This window comes from Lycium ferocissimum, chromosome 6 (genome assembly GCF_029784015.1).
Source record: "Lycium ferocissimum isolate CSIRO_LF1 chromosome 6, AGI_CSIRO_Lferr_CH_V1, whole genome shotgun sequence".
Classification (NCBI taxonomy): domain Eukaryota; kingdom Viridiplantae; phylum Streptophyta; class Magnoliopsida; order Solanales; family Solanaceae; genus Lycium; species Lycium ferocissimum.
The window spans coordinates 38,018,714-38,037,156 of NC_081347.1; the positions used below are offsets into that span (position 1 = coordinate 38,018,714).

The following is an 18,443-nucleotide window of genomic DNA, read 5'->3' on the forward strand; positions in this document are numbered from 1 at the left end:
GAAGTTGTTCCCAGAAAGTTTCGATTCGAACATTCAACAGCATCTTTCAATGTTATGCATAGTGGATATTCATTGATATCTAAGTTTTGTTTCTTCATCTCCATATACAATTGGACACTCATATCATTGTATATTGGCATTGATCCAGCCCTCACTACGTCCTTATTCTCCATTAAAGTTGTAGTTGAATCCTTACCTAATTGTTTGTATATTTCATCAACAAAATACTCACAACTACAGTCCGAATTGATAAGAATTCAATTAATATTGTAATTAACAAATTCATTGTTGTTCAACCAATTACCTCCATGCTGTATCAAAATTGGAACCAATATTTGAGTCGAATTTGCAACAGAAGACATTATTATGTATGAATTTCGTAATTTCAAAACTCAATCAACTTGATTTGTGGCCGCAATCAACTCAATCAATTGAGTTTTGTGGAGTTGGTAACTAATTTTACTCCTCATTTCATAATGGAACCCTAGATTTTTTAGCAAATTGGTTTTTACGGCTGTTGTTTAGGTGTTATATAAGTTGAAGTTTCCATCTTAAAGAGTGATTGCAGGAGAAAATCACGTGGGTGAAGATATTCTCTCTCAGAGTTTTTCGTGGTTTGGGTTTCATTTAAAAACTGCCTTATTTAATTTTTGGCTAATGGATGGGATTAGTTTTAGTGGCTACAGTTTGGGTTTGAAACAACTTGGGCCATCCGGGTGGGATTAGTTTGGGCCCAGGCCAATTCTGCCCTTTTCCCTTGTATTCTGTGGGGCAATTTGCATGATTGCCTTTCGCTGGAGGTGGTCTTTAATTTTTACCCCTTAAAATGGTGGTCTTTAAATTATGCCTGTGCCCATGCAAATTTACGCCTTAAGGTCCAAATAGGCAAAATTTTGCAACTTCTGCCTCGCGAAAATTCTGCCTTGCGATTTATTTTTTTTACTGAGATGGGGTTCGAACCCACAACCTCAGGGTGTTAGGCGAGGGGCAAAGCTTAAAGACCATCAATTTGAAGGGCAAAAATTAAAGACCACCCCAAATGAAGGGCAATCGGCGCAAAAAAAAAAGTATTTTGTGGACATGCACAAAGGAGAAGCCCTCCTATAAGATGGAATCACTATAGTCTCACAAGCACATAGGCTCTTTTTGGATCCTTCAACAGTAAAAGGTGCTAATGTTCACCTAACATCTAGGATCGATGAGGATGTAAGGTCCCATATTCCTCTCCTTTATGCATTTACTTGTTGAATGTTAATATATGCAAAGTAGGAGTGAAAGAAGCCAAACTCCCCAGAACCACAATCGGGCATAACCTGCGGTAAATGGCTTTAAGAAAAAAGTTCATCCACACAGGATAATAAATCTTTTTCCGGATTTTCTTAAAGGATGCAGCATAAAAATATTCTTGTGCTGGTAAAAGTAATGCTTTTGTTTTGGTTTTGAATATTAAGAGCTATGTGAAATAATGGTTCATATCATTGGACAAGAAAACAAATTGAGCCATCAGATAACATAAGTCACCTCTCAATTCGTTCAAAATATTTTTCTTCGAAAAAATAATTAATACAAGAGAAGCAAAACATTCCTCACATTAGAATCCTTGAAAAACAGTCACATTGAAAACATCTAATTTGATTGAACTTGGAATTACAAAAATGAGAAAAATAAATACCGGAATCAACGATTCAAGCGCCTCGAAAGGAGCAAAGTCTTCTCTATTTTCCTTTTTGAACAATAAGTAACACGAAAATTGATCTTTACCCAGCTGAAGAATATCTTAACATGTACGTTGGGAGAAAAGATCGACGCTCAAAATTTCAACCTGCTAGGGCCAATTAGAAAATTATCAAAACCTATAGCAAACAAAAAACTGGTACAACGATTATGCCTTGAGAGCTCGTCTTTTGACCCGCTTCTTTGTTCCATTAACAGTATCCAGATCCTTGTGGCCTGAACCATTAATCAAACTTTCATCCGCTGCATTGTTTAGGGGCTGCTCTCTTTTACGCTTTGATTTCTCTTGTCTTGGCAAACTGCAGTATTATTTACAGAATCAGTGCGATACAAGTAGCATTGCAAAACACTGATGTTTGGAGTTAAAACAAAAAGTGACCATGAGCACAATCTATCATAATCACAGCCCTTAAAATAACTGCAACTTGAATGTCTGGCAATGTGCTTGAGCAAAATGTTCCGAGGATGACCGACAACAAGCCCTAGTTCACTAATAGAGTTATCTACAAGACCCCGTCCCCCCATCCCCCACGCCAAAAAAAAAAAAAAAAAAATCCCAACTAATACTGTTCAAATTGCAAATTGCTTTATCCAAAGATAGTTAATAACAAAATATGTTTCCGGACTCCATAGAAAAGTTCCACATGAACCCACGGTCTCTCCGTAAAACTAGGTATTTATGTATATATTTTTTTAAATTGGTATAATACTATCTGCTGGCAGCCATGCTACAAAAGGGATAAATGGTGTATTTGGTTGAAGGTTGTGTTATTTATCTAAAGGACTAGAGATCAATTCGCACTTACTACATGTTATAGAAATCCTAGAATCGCCTCTGACTACAAAGAAAATATGGCAATCATATGAACCATGCCCTGTAGCCATCGGTTGTTCAATAACATTATTATCAGCCCTCACAATAGACAAATGACAAAAACCACCAAGACATTACACTACTAAAAGAAATTAAACCAAACTGCAGCAGCGTAACAGTACCTGATCTTGTCATTCTTATGCGAGCCCCTTAGAGCAGCTTTTTCAAGTACACTTCTGTAGTACTGAGTGAATGGAGAACTGAGACTGGACTTCTCAAACTGCGAGTTGAACAATTATTTGAATTAAATAAATTATATTTTTCTCCAGTCTGAAAGATAGCTGTTACAAGTTGATAAGAAATGGGCCCACCTGAAGAAATGCTTCAACAGATTGATGATCATATGGTGAAAACGCAACCTCATCTCTTTTCTTCTGCACAAAATCGATATTTTTCTCCACCTGCAGAGGCAAAAGAAAGCGTTCAGAACGAGACAAGAAAAGCAACTGATGGTAAGAAGAGATTGTTATTGAGAAATTCGATAGCTTGGATCCTTAGTATTCTCTTATTTACAAGTGTCTAGTATTTAGAAACTGCTTCCTATATGAAGGAGACTAAACAGGAACAAAAGGGATCCACAAAGTAAACTGACTTGGCAAATCTTTCTAAGCTAACTTTTCCTTCCTAGCCACAAGGCACGAGCACAACTTTGTCCTTTTTGCTGGCTGCTAGTTTAATACCCCAAACCAACTTATTGTTATCCAGCAAGCTTTTGCTTTAGTGCCCAATAATTTACAAGGAATAACAAATGATCCCAGAATATGCAAAGAAACATTTAACTATGTACTTGCCAAGCTAACTTATCAAACAAATTTCCAAACTATCATCTCAGAGAATGACTGTCCACACTAACTACTTTATCTAAACAGGACAAACCGACAAATATATTCGATTTCATACTTATGTAAAAGACAACGATGTTATCCTCCTCTATACTCGTACAGATTGTTCAACACCCATTATTTTAATATACTATTATACCCAAGGAACCCTGTCAGACAAATGCTGAACATGTGCGGGCTGAAGCAAGTGCATAAGTCAAATGAGACTATGAGAGTGAGATGGTTGCGTGAGATGCCTTTGAGCTTTAATTTATTTGTTGGGCACTTGGATTCAAATCCTGTTTAAGCTGCATATTCTTAATTTAACAAGAACGGCATCCACCATGCATGTTTCTGAACGGAAATGGGTAACTAGGTAACTAACCATCAAAAACATCAAAGGTGGTTGAGTACCTGCTCAATCAAATGTTTTACCGCACGCCGTAGACTTTCCTTTGTCTTTGACTCATAAAACTTTTTCAGATGGATGAGTGGAATAGTTGCTAAGTCAGGGAAAGAAATGTGGTAGCTCCATTGTAAAAAGTGTGATGATAGTTGTTCAATTGCAGATGTAATGCATTCGTCTTGGAATGTTTGAGACTTTAAGCAATTCTTTGGCAACTGCAGTATGTTCATTTGCAATTTCAAATGGTGACACAAATACATGGAGAAAAGTCAGAAAACTCAGTTGCAAAATTGACATGTCGATCAACCAACCTTTAGAACGGACTGAAAGAAGAGAGCAGGTCCAGGTTTTCCACCCCCTCTGACTATTTTGTATTCCAAAACATCCAACACAAATGAAGCAATAGGGATGAAAACTCCCGTAGAATTAGACAAATCATTAAGCCATCGAATGCAATTGAGTCTCAAAGGGAAATATCTAGGTCCAGGAAAAAGGCCCACCACTCCATTTATAAGTTGAACCATGGTGACGGAAAAGGGCTGAAGATCATAATCCCGTATATTGACTGCTATAAAACCAACCCAGAGATTAATACAATTGATGTACTCCCAACTGCAGATCCTTTGAAGAGCTTCCTGCACCATAAGATGATAAAAATAGTCAAGTAGCTACTTTTACCAAACCCTAGCTACATTTTTCCTACTTAGTCATTAAAAGCCACGGGGCAATTTTAATTACCTTTTTCTTAGTACGCAAGCCCCACTGCAATATTTTGGCAAGCTGACGGACAGACACGGTGGCTTTAGATAATGATTTTTGAACATCTAGGGAGCACAAGTCAACTAAGGAATTTCTTAGGAACTGCAAATGTTTGTTGTTGACAATTTCTGTAGCTCTTGACTGAGCAAGATAACCCACAAAAGCTTTGGCTAAGCAAGTGTCAAAACAATCAGTTGTAAATAGAGAGGCGACATCCCGTATGATAGAAAAAGATGCTGATGATAGCATCCCACCACCTGTAGCCCACAAATGTACGGTCGTCTGTTTCAATGTAAAGGCCACGAATAAAGGAATCAGCATATATTCAACTATTTAGAAGTCGTATTAGCATTACAAGCCAGTGGAAAATCCATAATGTTAACATAGCGTCAAATTGCAAATCATAGGATTTTAGAATGTGGAGAGGTTCATGAAAGAGTACCAATTAAGAATATATTTGCTAGGAATTCGGTAAACAGCATATGCATGAAAATTTACAGCTAGACATATTGTTTATCTGATTCACAAAAGCATACATCATATATGGGATAAGCAGAAGCAAAAAGAATAATAATAAAATAATACAGCAAAAGTAGCAGTTCCACTAGTGGTACATTAGCAGCTTACCAGCATGGACTCAAGTAGTGCATACCTATATGAGATCAATTTTTAATTAAAAAAAGTGCTGCTACAATATTAATAGTCAACCTGGATAGCATATGCATAAGATATCATCAAATCGCATGTAGAAGATTCTTCATACAAATCAAAGTGCTAAAGAAAATGTACCTTAATGAGCCTCTGTAAAAGATAGGGGAAAGCAGCAAAGAATGGTAAAGAAGCCCTGAATCGAGTCAAAGCGAAAGCCAGAATTTCTGAATCAGTAACCTGATCCAACAAAGATAATGTACTCCTTAAGTAAGACTTCATTTGAGGTTTCACATTAACCCATTGTGGGGTATCCTTCAGCTCTAATATTGCTTCTTTCTTGTAACTGGAGGATGATAGCCCCAAAAGCCCCCGAAGTATATTATCTGCCTCGGAAAGAACAGACATTACTAAGCTGCAGAATGTCTCAGCATTCTGAAACTTTAAGCCAATGGACTCAGCACCATAGTAACATGCTGCTCGATAAGCATTTAATACACAAACAAATGCTGCCTCCTTGTTCTCTTCTTTGATCAGTCGACACCAAGAACTAATGGTAGATACTGTCAGCACTCTTCCCTTTATTTTACCCTGGTTGTCTTTAGTTACTGAGTCTCTTCCAGGATTACTTGTCTCATCCTCATCTGAGAACTGCCACGAAGCTAATCAGAAGCAAAATTCTTGATATCTCAGAGTAATCAAGGTACAATTATATAAACTAGCTCTAAAGGGAAATCAGAGACTTCCATTTTGCAATTCTATATTATTTCATAAATTTTGATGTCAAATTCAGCTGAAGTCCCATTAGCAGAAAGTTAAAACACATAAGCAGAAAGAGATATAAGGCTTGGCTGTCCAACATATACGTCCACGATCCAGCGCATGCCCAACACACAATTTGGCCTTTCTACTAGTTAAGTTTGGCGGGATACATCGACAGTTCCTTAAACATGCCAGTAAATTTCATTTAGACACGCGAAATATGGCCTATTCCAATTGAGTGTATGCTAAAGTGTTCCTATTAAACACTTCTAGCTCAAATTTTGACAAAAATTTGTGTGTTCTCAAAGGTCCTATTACATAGATAAATAAACCCCATAAAATATGTCACCTCCTTCTCTAGGATCTCATTTTTCTCTCGTACAACCTACCAAATGTGTTCAAATTCCATTCCTTCAGGTCTATCAAATAACCTTAAACTTATGGGCTAGGATGTAATTTGGTTTTCCCTAACTATCCTCCCTCTCCCAAAAAAAGTCATCATGGTTGACCATATCACCATTAATTTCAAATTAAAGTACAAGATTTCCTCTCATTTTGTCCACAAATGGGGCAATGGTATGAAGAAATTCTAAGGAACTAATAAACTTGAACATATCATCCCACCCATTTGAAAGTAATAATCAGTCTAGTCAAAATCTTCAATAAGACTTGAGAAGTCTCTGATAACCATGGATTGTCTATCATGTACATTTCTTTCTTCTTCATATCTTCTTACATTAAGATCACCTCCTATTACTCAAGGCTAATCCCAATCGCATTTCATAACTGCAAGCTGTAGACGCAAGTCCTCCCTCGGATACCTCTAGTTGGGCCATATACTCCCATGAGTGTTGCTGGATAGCAGTGAAATGTGCCCCGAATAGTCTCCTTAGAGGCCTAATCCCTTTTGTACCAAAACATTACAATTCCTCCATTATTCCCTTCTTACTGCCAAAAAGCAAAGTCAGTCCCCTATTTCTCTAAATACTACACTCAAAATGAAGACCCAAATAATCTGTTTAGGTCTCCTGCAAACAATAGATGTTGGCTCTCCATCTCCGTGTCAGTAACTTTATAATCCTGTGTTTTTGCCTACCACTCAACCCCTGAACATTCCAACTCACAATCTTCAGTATAGTATAGACAAGAAGTCTACATTTCCTCTTATCATCTATATCACTATAATCTACATTAAGTTCTAATTTCTTAAATTTTCAGGAGACCTTATATCTTGAGCCGCTAGGACATTTGGAAGCAGCGAATTTTACTTTATCATTTCAAATAATGGTTGTGCTTTACCGTCAAAACAATTAAAACTTGCCTCCAGTCTAAGTTTCAAGATATTCTTCATAATGCAATCAGAATCCCATCGCTATTGGAGAATCATAATCGCACTTGCATGTAATACCAATCTCTCTCCACTCTCCAAGTTTAAGGAAATTTCAGAAGATAGGCACTATACTTTTGATGTGATGTGTAACTACCAAACAAACTTTTCAACTATTATTTTAAATATATTCTTCCATCATTAATATAATAGGAAGTCAATCTAACATCTTAAACTGCAAGTCCAGTCAAACATCATCATATAACATAGGACGGAAGTAGTAACATTTTAAAAATTATTCATTGATGAAACTGGAAATCATACACCAAATTCCTCAAGCAAATAAAGCCTCCTCTCTTGTAGAGGCCATCTAAAATGAAAACACCAACCATAAGATTAAAAGGGCAGCCTGGTGCACTAAGCTCCTATTATGCGCGTTATACAGGAAAATGCCAGACCACATTGAGTCTTACGTATGCAGTCTTACTTGCATTTCTGCAAGAGGTTGTTTCTGCAGCTTGAACTCGCGAGCTCCTGGTCGCACAGACTTTTACCGCTACGCTGAGGCTCCGCTTCAACTACAAGACTAGTGGGAAAAAAAGAGGTAAAGCATCTCCTGTCTAAACCATCTAAAAACCCACATATCTTAAATTCCGCCCATTGCCACAATTGAGGTTTTAAAAACATCTCTGTGGGATAAAACACACGTAACAAATCTAATTACAAGTTTTTTCTGGATCCAGCTCAAGCGGGTTTAGTCCTAGTCAAGGTTGTCTTTTAATCTACTACCTCCTAGTGGAGCCCTCTCACCAAACAAAATTGGCTCTATATGTAACATTCATAGGCTTAGGTCCTCAATATGAGGAGCATACATATTTATCATCCATGTAATTTAAGTACAAATCAAGCTTTAACCCTATAAGACAACTGTATTCTATAATTTGCCTTCCCAAACAAGGTGATTATTTCTAAATAAGATCTTCTATTCTTAACAAGTAAAAAGACGGTTAAGCGTTCTCTCGACCCCGATACTAAGTGACTGATGTAGCAGTTATGGTTCAATTACAGACAAACTAGATGCAATTAAGTTATATACAATAAATACTTTAACATATATGTCTTTGCATTCTTTTTTAGTAAATCATTGACTAGATCATAAGCTTCTCCCTGAGGACGATATGAACAAATTGTTGTGCAGAAATATGAGCTAGATCTCGTGAGCACTTCACTATTGGAAGACAACAATCACTACCAAGCAATAAAACTTGCAGATAACAGTTAACAAGTAAACATCTCGGAATTACTTACCACTTCTCCATTTTGCATTGCTTCAATGTCCTTCTTGTGCTTTTCTAAGAACTTAGAGAAACTTGGATCCTGAAAATTTTTGAAGAACAATGAACAACTTATATGTGTTGTAAGATCTTTTAACCCTTTATATCAACAAAATAAGTATTGTACAACCTATCCTATAACCAGCAATCAAGTAGAAGGAACTCATACTACAAGTACAATGCCCTCCTCCAAAGCACATTTCTCGAAAAAAATGAAAAAACTGAAGCTACTCCTTTTTTTACTGCGAAAAAGGCAAGCAATATTTTCTTTAGTTACTTTGAATAGTGCCATCGCAATTAAATCGCAAACATGAGCTGCCCATCAAAGAAAAGATGAGTTAACTAGTTTCCTTCTGTGGTTAGTCACCTTGAATAGTTTCCATCACAGTCAAATTCCAAGCATGAGCAGAAGAGAAAAGTGTCTTCTATTCCTCCAACCCAAAGGCGTTGATCTACTGTGCTTTTTCATCATCCAAAAAAATTTGATTGGTTCCATTAAATGGAACTTTTCTTCTTCGACGGCTCAAGCAAACATAAATTAATATCGACAAAATCATTTCAGTATTGATGTAACACATTTTAAACTTATACTATTACTCTTTCACATCCCAGAAAATTCTTTTAAGCACTTCTCTTACTACAATATCATAAACTTTTCAATAAATCCACAAGTTTCATCTTTTGGACTCTTGAAAGAAAGTAGATTTGATTAGCAGAAGCAACCTACCTTCCTCTTCAGCCTGTCCAGCTTTCTCTTTTGTAAAGCAAGATCTTCCTGAATTTTCATATTCTGCGTCATCAATTCACTAGTACATTTGTCACCTGCACATCTATTAATGAATCAGAGGATTTGTGCTGTTGAAAGGAGGAAAGTAATAAATAAGTAAATGAATGGAAGGGGATGTAAAAATAAGGAACAGAACACCAAGATAATCCCATAACCTTCTAAAAGTTTCCCAGGCTCACTATCTGTTCCATTTTCATAGCTTATATCCTGAAACATGATCATAAAAGGTTTTCATAAAGCAAAAGTTGACATGAAGTAAAGATAATTGCTAAATTGAAGATTGAGACCTCTGAAAGGTATCCATCACTGTCTGAAAAATCGGCAACATCGCTGTCATTTTCCATGAATGGTGCATCAAGTGGCAAGTCTTCAAAAGCCTCAACTTCAGTGTTTCTGGGAAAACTTGTGACTAGTCAATAAATAATGTCTTATACGTGCAAGTCTTGCATGATTTACGATACAAGATAGACACCAGGAACAAAAATTTCAGCACACAATGGATGAACGGACCTTTTCTTTTATAAGGGATGAACCAGTGTTGTCAAAGGCTCATTTAAAGTGTGCTTTAAGCCCTGAAGCTCAGAAAAGCTCAGGGGATGGTGCTTTGCCTAGCTTAAGTTGTGCTTCAGTGTAGGCAAGGCACTAAGACGTGCACCTCATTGCCCATGAGTTCTATCTTGAACTGAGCAGTACTAAACAACAAATTTAATCGGCAAAAAGATGTATTAATTGTTAAGTAGAACATTATGAATGAATTTGTTACTTATTTCTTGCACGATAGATATAGGTAAATTTAGGGATAAGGTCTGCACACATCCTACCCTAACCAGACCTCACTTGTGGGATTACACTGGGTATGTTGTTGTTTCTTCATTGTGCCTTCTTTACTAACACCTACACTTTAACTGCACTTGTGCTTAAAGCCCCAGTAGACCTGGAGCACTTTTAAAGCTTTTGCCTTTGACAACACTGAGTTGAACAGACCTTTTTTGATGATATCAAGGGGTCAAATGCTGAAAATTATAGTACTGAACAAAGGCAAAGCCACAAGTTGAAACACAATCCGAGAAATTTAGCCTTTACAATTCCATATTATTAGAGATAGCTAGTTTGATATAAGAAACATTGCAAAACATTGCCTATGTGTTTCCAGAATGACATATGTTCCTTTACCTATCCAAAAAACATATTTTCCTTGCAAGTCTTGGCTAATAGTTTCTCCTTAGAGAGAGAGAGGAACCAGAAAAAACAGAGGGCACCAATAACAAAGAAGTGACAGAACATCATTTGAATCAAAATGCTGATAAGGAAAGTAAGGAAAGAGAAAATAAAGAGTTCTTCCTGAAAGAAACGCGAGCATAGTTTCAGGATTCATGTAATGTTGCAAAAGACATTTATCTTATTGAGCAAATGATAGGCACTGGGGATCGAGTAAGAAAACTCGGAGAAAGGGGCAACCTCAGCATAGTCAGAAATTTTATGTAATATTGCCTAGACACATCGTCCAAGAGAATTACAATCTCTTAGGTTGAGAAAATTGTCAATATCTAACTGGATTTACTAGTTGTGTGTTGTTACTAGTCCAAATGATCGGTCTATATAAACATGAGGAATGCAACTGCAAAGAGAGAGGTCACAATGAAATCAATCTATGTAAGAATTTTCAGTTTTCTGACATTAGACTATATCACCGTAAGATTTTAATCTCTATAATTGATGACCCATCTAGCTGAAAAGATAGATTTACAGCATTTGGTTCTACTTTATTTGTGGCCTAGGACCTTCCCAAGCTTCAGATTTTTCACACATCTCAGCTCTTTTAATGTATGTCATTGCAGTAAAACAATCACCTGTCATTGCAGTAAAACAATCACCTAAATTTTCAATTTAGAGTAAATAAAGCCACAAGTTGAAAATGAAACAGCGTAAGAGGACAAAATATCCAGCCTTAAAAGTAAACAGCTTGTATCCAACTTTAAAATATGAACTAAATTCACCTTTTTATTTACCTTTCATTAGAGTGGTGTACTGGCTTTTTTTGGTCTTCAACGTTACTCTGCCCATTTTCTACAAGAAGTACAGAACCCAAGGTCATAAAGATATTCACATGACTGTCCAATCTCAATAGAATTACTTGCACAATAAAAAAATTGTGGCAAGATTTCCAGGGAAGTCAAAACAGAGAAGCAAACTTGAACCATTTGGCCAAGCTTTTGACATAAGTACATAAAAGAAAACCAATAAGTTACAGCCACAAACAAATGGTACATAAGTCCACCTAGTGACTTATTGCCTACTTCAGTAGCACCTCACATCCTAGCACTCATTAGATGAAGTTGATCTTTCTCTTGCTCTTAGACAAGGTTTCATCAGCTTGAATGATCAGTTAGCAGATAGTCTTACAAATCACTTCATGGCTCCAGAATTGAGTATAGTATACGTTAAGAGTATACAATATGTATACTCCAACTTGAAGGAGAGTGTTAAGAATTAGAAATTGGTAATATGAAAAGAGCCTTGTCTTTGTAAATATGAGAAACGTCTATCTAATTAGACCTAAGGATTACTTTTCTTTACTTGTAAATTTTATTCAATCCTCAACATACTTGAGGGAATATTCAAGCAATTCATTACTAACAGCTCTGCTTTTCTCATTCTTTACACCTTTTATGCTATCAAACTTTACAGTAGAATCCAGAATGTGCCTATGCACTTAACTACATGTATCTCAAGATCACATCAAAGCACAGAGTGGAAAATAAGTGTTCTTCAGAGCCTTCCAAGGGCTGTCATATCTCAACAAGTGACTACTCTACTCTAGATGGCTATATTCCACTCCCCTGCTACTAACGGATTAATTCTTTCTGGGACAATTCTGTTTAAATGTCCTGATGAAGTCAACAGCTTTTTTTTTTTTAGAAGGTAACAGTTGAAGTCAACAGCTTTATCTTTTTAATTTCCTAGCATCATACTATTTCTTGGTAATTACTGTTAGACACTTCATTTAATTCAATATATTCAAAGAATTTCTTCTAAATACACAATTAGGGACATCATGCCTAATCCAGGATGGTCCAGTTCAGAAGGAATCTCTTTGACAGAGAAATGCAAGAAGTTGATTTATTTATCCAGGATGGTCCATATTTTTGTGCATGGTGAATTTACTTGGCAGGTGTGAACCATGTTCATAGCTAACTTTGGCGTTCATTGGACAAGTCCTATCACGTTCAACGTGTTTTGGGAAACTGCATGTCCTGATGCATCCCTAAAGAAGATCTGGCGAGCTATTCCTCTTAGCATAACTTGGACTATATGGAAAGAAAGAAATTTGAGGTGTTTTGAAGGCAAAAAGGAGCAGTTGCAGTCTGTGAAATGAAGTTTTTGCACCATTTGTATTACTGAAAAGATGGAAATGTTGTTATGAATTTAGATAGCATGGTGGACATGCTAGACTGCTTAGGTTTCTAATCTAATCTAGCCTGCTTTTTCCTTGTACTTTGACGGTATAGTCTTGATACTGTTTTTTAATAAAATCTTACTTTGTCAAAAAAAAAAAAAAAAGGGACATCGTGCCTAATCTTTCCATGCTTGGCTTTGTCCAAGTGAAGCTAAAAAGAAAACAGTCAAAGGCTCTCAAAATTGTATCTGTACTATTGGTGTAAGGAGGGCTTTTTAGAGGATATGGATCAATATCTTGATTTCCTAGAGTTGTCAGGGAGAAGCATGTAATGGTTGATTGGTCTTATTCCTCTTTGTGTTGTAATTTCTGTACCAGCTTGGTACTTCATTAATAAAATTGAACCTACCTTTATCAAAAAAAAAAAAAAAAAAAAAAATGTAGCGTCAAAACAAGCTCTAAAAAATCCCTAAGTAAATTGGGAAATTAAAATATTGCAACTAATTTTCCCTAATGAAATACTTTAAGGCATTTTGACAAAACTGATACTCGTCTAGCAACTTTGGGGTTAAATAGAAAAAGTATTAAATTGATATTCCATTAGACTATGTTGTCTTCTTTGAAGCTCCAGTTCCAGTTTCTAATTGAGTAACCAAAGAATAGGAACAACCCCATCACTTTTCTTCTTCTCTCCCAAACATTCTCATCTGTCTATCAAATAAAAATACATAACATAGGAAGTGTGGCCAATTTAGGCGTATAAAACAAATGGGTTACACATATTTTAGCTTCTTTCAAATAAAAAGGTGTAATAAAATGCAGGAATCCAAAGTGTTTGCTTACTGGAAGAATATCTTTTTTTGAGTAAAGCTTTCTTTTTGCGACGGTCTCTCAGAACTGACTGAAGATTCTTCTTGGCAAATTTCCTCGCTTTCTTCCCTAGCTTCCCCATCTAATAATTACTCCTCTGTAAAAAAAAAAAAATTAAGAAAGCATTTGAGGAACTGTTCACACCCATCTAACTGACACACGCGCATACACATACATAGAGACGGCCAAAGATTGGGAGAAAGTCTGGTTGCGTTGGTGTTCAGCTTGAAGCCTCTTTCCCACTTGCTTTTTTGTATTTTGTTTTTGTAGTATAAATGGGGGAAGGAGTTTGAAAGGTTTAAGGGCAAAGACAGACAGACAAGGGTTTTATCACAATTTCAGACCCCTTTCCATAACCTAAAAAAACATAAAACATGATTTATGCCCCTCAAGCCTTGCGAATTTTTCTTTTTAATTTTCGCCTCAGTGGGGATTGTACCCGTGACCAAGCGGTCCCAGCGAAAGGTAAATTTTAAAGACCACCATTTTGAAGGATAAAACTTAAAGACCACCCCGTAATAAGGGCATTCCTGCTAATTGCCTCATTTTTTTGCGCAGATTGTCCTTATTTTGGGATGGTCTTTTATTTTTTCCCCTCAAATTGCTGATCTTTAATTTTTGCCTTTCACTTAAAAAGGTAATCGAAAATACCCTGAGTTCTGTGTTCGAATTCCCGTTCAATCAAAAAAATAAACTTCACAAGGCAAGGCTTTGCAAAATATCTGCCGCATAAGGTATAACTAAAAGTCTGTCTTATAAGGCAAAGTCGGCCGTCTCCGACAGACTTTTAGTTATGCCTTAAGGCAAAGTCTGCCGCATAAGGCGGACTTTTTGCAAAGTCTTACCTTGTGAATTTATTTTTATTTTTATGACTAAGCCAAAGTTCGAACCTAGAATATCAGATATTTTAAGCGAAGGACAAAAGTTAAAGACCAGCAATTTGAGGGACAAAAATTAAAGACCACCCCAACGAAGGGCCATCGTGCAAATTGCCCACTTCTAATTACTGTAGTTTTGAGCTTTGAAGTTTTATTTCCTCTGGTTTGCGATGAACTTTTGTAATGCAAGATTATTACAAACTTAAATTTCATTGTTATTATGTTTCTTTTAATCCTACAGCTATAAAATAAGTAGAGGTGATGAAATAAAACCAAACTTCTCTATAGAAAAACCAATTCTAGTCTTCTTTATCTTTTGATTCTTTTTCAAGAGATTTTAAAATACTTGAAATACAAACAGATGTATAAACAATTCTAATATTGCTCACTTCATTGTCCAATCAAATTTATCTTTCACCAGCATACACATAAAAAAATATAATTAATTTATACACGTTTTCCTCTAACATGTTGAAATTACACATACATTTATGAAGAAAGATATATATAATTTTGTCAAAATAAAATAGTATAAGATAGGCATAATTTAAATTGTGCTATTTGATGTAATGCACGAGATTAGATTGCAGTGCCACAAGTTATTACTTCAATGCTAATTTCTAACTGATTTTTTTTAATTTTCATTCGGTGTTTTTATTTGCATTGGGATCCTAATTAATTTGAATTCGCGCCTAGTAAGATCCATCAAAGAGGAAAGCGATCCCTATAAAAAAAAAAAAAAAAATTATACCCATGGCTCAAAATCGAGAATTTTAGTTAACGATAGTAATTCCTCAATCCTCACTAACCAGGATAGCAATGAATTTGCTGCACTAATAAGTAAAGCAAAAAAATCTATAACGTTATTTAGATATAATTATTAAGTTATATTAGGCCAATTAATAACTTGATCTTTCATTCATTATTTTTCTTTAATAATAAAATATATTTTTTGCTAATTATTGTTTATTCCATTTTTTTAGTTTAGCAAAGACTTTGTTAAATTAATCATTCGTCGTAGAGGACCTATTTGGATTTAAGAAATTTAGCATAATATAAGTGTCATTAAAAAATATTCAGTTTAATCAAAAAAGGCAGAAAAAAAAAATCCAGATAATTGAAATTGTAGGGCATAGTGATTAATAAATTTACATGATTATATTAATATGTTAATATATAATAAACAGGATACATGTGCTTACGAATTAAAAATGATACTAATCGTATGGTTATGATTTTTTAGCAAACTAGCCTGTTTGGACAAGCTTATATTTCTCCAAAAGTACTTATTTTTTCTAAAAAATGCTTATTTTTACAACAAAAAAAAAAAGTGAGGTGTTTGGCCAAGTTTTTTGGAGAAAATAAGTACTTTTGGGGAGTAGCAGAAGCAGTTTTTCATAAGCTAAAAAAAGTAGTTTTTCCCCAGAAGCACTTTTTTGAAAAACACTTTTGAGAAAAATATACTTAAAAGCACTTTTTAAAAGCTTGACCAAACGCTAATTGCTGCTCAAAAGTGTTTTTTAAATTAATTGGCCAAACACAAACGGCTTCTCACAAAAAGCACTTTTTAAAAAAGCATTTTTCAAAAAAGTACTTTTCAAAATAAATTGATTTTAAAAGTTTAGTCAAACAGGCTAAAATTCTGATCAAGTTTAAATGAGAAAAGAAAGAGAAAACAAAAAGAGAAATAACAGTTGAGATTCTATAAAAGGTAAATAATTTGGTTTCACTAAATTAGCTATAGTCTTTTCTTTTCTTTTTTTTCTTTTTTTTTTTTTTTTTTTGTTGAAAGGGCGTTAATATTTATATGTCAATCAAAAACAGAAAGAATCAATGTTTGGGACATTGGTGGTCTGATGAGCATAAGGTGAGTATAGAGTATCTAGATTACTATTACGGACATTGTTTGAAATTTTCCTAGCAAAAGTAGTTTCTAATTTGTCTGTCCAGACCAAGGCTAGAACAAACACATGAGGAACTTCATCCAAAATGATGTTGTCATGCAGCTTCCTTCTAGCACCTTTTTTTGCCAGCAAGTCTGTCACCCGATTCTGCTCCATGTAGTTGTGCATAACTAGGCTCACCCTTAGTGTCCGCAGTAGCAACTTGCATTCATTCAACAAAATTTTGTAAGTTTCATTAGGGTGGTTTAAGAGTTTGGTTACTATTGAGATATTGTTGTATCAATAATAATTCAGAGCTTAAAATGAAAATTTAATGATTGACAAATTATGTATCAAAAAGACAATCAAGTACAAGGAAGATTGAAGAAAGATGGATAAGAACCAATGACCAAACAGATCTTCAAAGGAACTAGTGAAGCATCCCACAACAGGAGAGGAACTAATCCTTAGAAGGAAGAACTGGAGACTGTCGAGATGAAGTTGTTCCATGCGACTTGGAGAATTAGAAGTTTTGAATCATTCCTATTCGATGAGGAACTGGAGTTCAAGTTATGGAAATATTACCATAAGTTGAACACATCGTATTAGCTTGAAAATAGGAGAAGGAAACTGTGTGTTCGTAAACAAGGAAAGAAGGAAATCCATATCAAATAAGGACTGGTTTTCGAACAACTTATGAAATCAAGATTTGGATGAATTTGGAGAATTGAAAGCGGCAACTACTTCTATATATACAGCACATCAAAAGCTTTAGAGCTTGACCATAACTCATGAGAGAGACATCTAGAGTGATTTGAGAGTCAACACCAATGTCTCAAGAGAGCCAACTAGAGCAGCAACAAAGAACCTACCTACTCCTATCAAAATTTATCATTTTGTTCTTGAGTTGTAATAACTAAGCTCTTGAGTGTGGTTCTATCTATCTACGTTTCCTAGTAATTATAGTTTATCAAGTTATAAGGGACTTCACTGACCGGTAGAGTCATTGAAAAGAGTATAGAGAGAGAGAGTCAACCGTTTGGAACTGTTAAGGAAGAGAGAGTTGGGGAAGGGAATGTTTGGAACAATTCCTTAGTTGTACAAGTCGTTGCAAACTTAACAAGTTGCTCGTGTTTAGTGGAAAGTTGGGCAATCCTACAGAGGTAGGTCGTGGTTTTTCCTCCCTTGAGTAAAGAGTTTTTTCACGATAAATAATTGTATTGATTTATAATTCGTTACTTTACCTTCTGTCACACCCTGATTTTACTAGGGTGTGATGGGCACCCGACCCCATGCTCGGAGCCGAGCGAACCTGCGGACTCTTATTACAGACATAACTCCTGAGACTCTTAATCAAACACAAATGACAACTTCGGAAATGGTTTTCGGGACATACTTTTTTTGTAATTTTCAAATCAAACAGAATCTAAAATACATGGAATTTATTACATAATACAGAACGACATATCGGCTGATGGAGCCGGATACAAAACTGATGTGCTGAACCCACGACTCGTACGCAAAGTCTCTAACAAATAATCGAACACATAACATGCATAATCTGACACGGCAAAGCACTCCGGGAGCAAATGAAGCTTGCCAACGCCGCCGGAACATCTCCTACAAAGCCGTACTCATCCGGGGGTACCGCGCGGCGTAAACGCAGCCCCCGAAGAACGGGGGTCGTACGGAATATGTACCGAGTATGTAAAGCATAGAGACCAACAAACGAATTATAACTCAACAGAGGATACGGAACATAAATGTAATAACCGGAGTATCAGAAATGCTTACTCATAAAACATAAGCAAATGCATAGCAGAAAACATGCCATAGCCGGTCCCCATCATAGGACTCGGCAAAACAGAAAGTGGTCGCCCCCCCCGACACTGGCGCCACAGCATATCGTATCAAATCAGAATGTGCACATATCATAGCATATCAGATGGCCATATCATATCAT

The 18,443-nt window shown here is 35.8% G+C and overlaps 1 protein-coding gene across 2 annotated transcripts; it reads right to left on the reverse strand.

Moving 5' to 3' along the window:
- Positions 1 to 1,560: 1,560 nt before the first annotated feature.
- LOC132059649 (protein REBELOTE) lies at positions 1,561 to 14,062 on the reverse strand. 2 transcript variants are annotated; one of them, XM_059452331.1, is made up of 14 exons: positions 13,895 to 14,062; positions 13,693 to 13,816; positions 11,462 to 11,519; positions 9,740 to 9,845; positions 9,608 to 9,659; positions 9,393 to 9,487; positions 8,640 to 8,708; positions 5,384 to 5,893; positions 4,574 to 4,876; positions 4,147 to 4,470; positions 3,844 to 4,050; positions 2,920 to 3,009; positions 2,731 to 2,828; positions 1,561 to 2,033 (listed from the first exon to the last, which is right to left on the reverse strand). In XM_059452331.1, exons 2-14 carry the CDS (start codon positions 13,799 to 13,801, stop codon positions 1,883 to 1,885), a joined length of 2,172 nt encoding a protein of 723 aa, XP_059308314.1. In that variant the 5' UTR covers positions 13,802 to 13,816; positions 13,895 to 14,062; the 3' UTR covers positions 1,561 to 1,882. The 2 variants fall into 2 exon arrangements, with proteins under 2 accessions (XP_059308314.1, XP_059308315.1); XM_059452332.1 differs by lacking the exon at positions 8,640 to 8,708.
- Positions 14,063 to 18,443: the final 4,381 nt, after the last annotated feature.

Bases quoted from the DNA above. Each gene is read 5' to 3' on its own strand.
- LOC132059649 (XM_059452331.1), bottom strand. From the start codon at position 13,801: ATGGGGAAGCTAGGGAAGAAAGCGAGGAAATTTGCCAAGAAGAATCTT. The intron at 9,660-9,739 runs GTCTCAATCTTC...ATCATGTTTCAG, and splicing joins GTGATGGATACCTTTCAGAG to GATATAAGCTATGAAAATGG. The intron at 4,471-4,573 runs GTAATTAAAATT...CTTATGGTGCAG, and splicing joins GCTTGCGTACTAAGAAAAAG to GAAGCTCTTCAAAGGATCTG.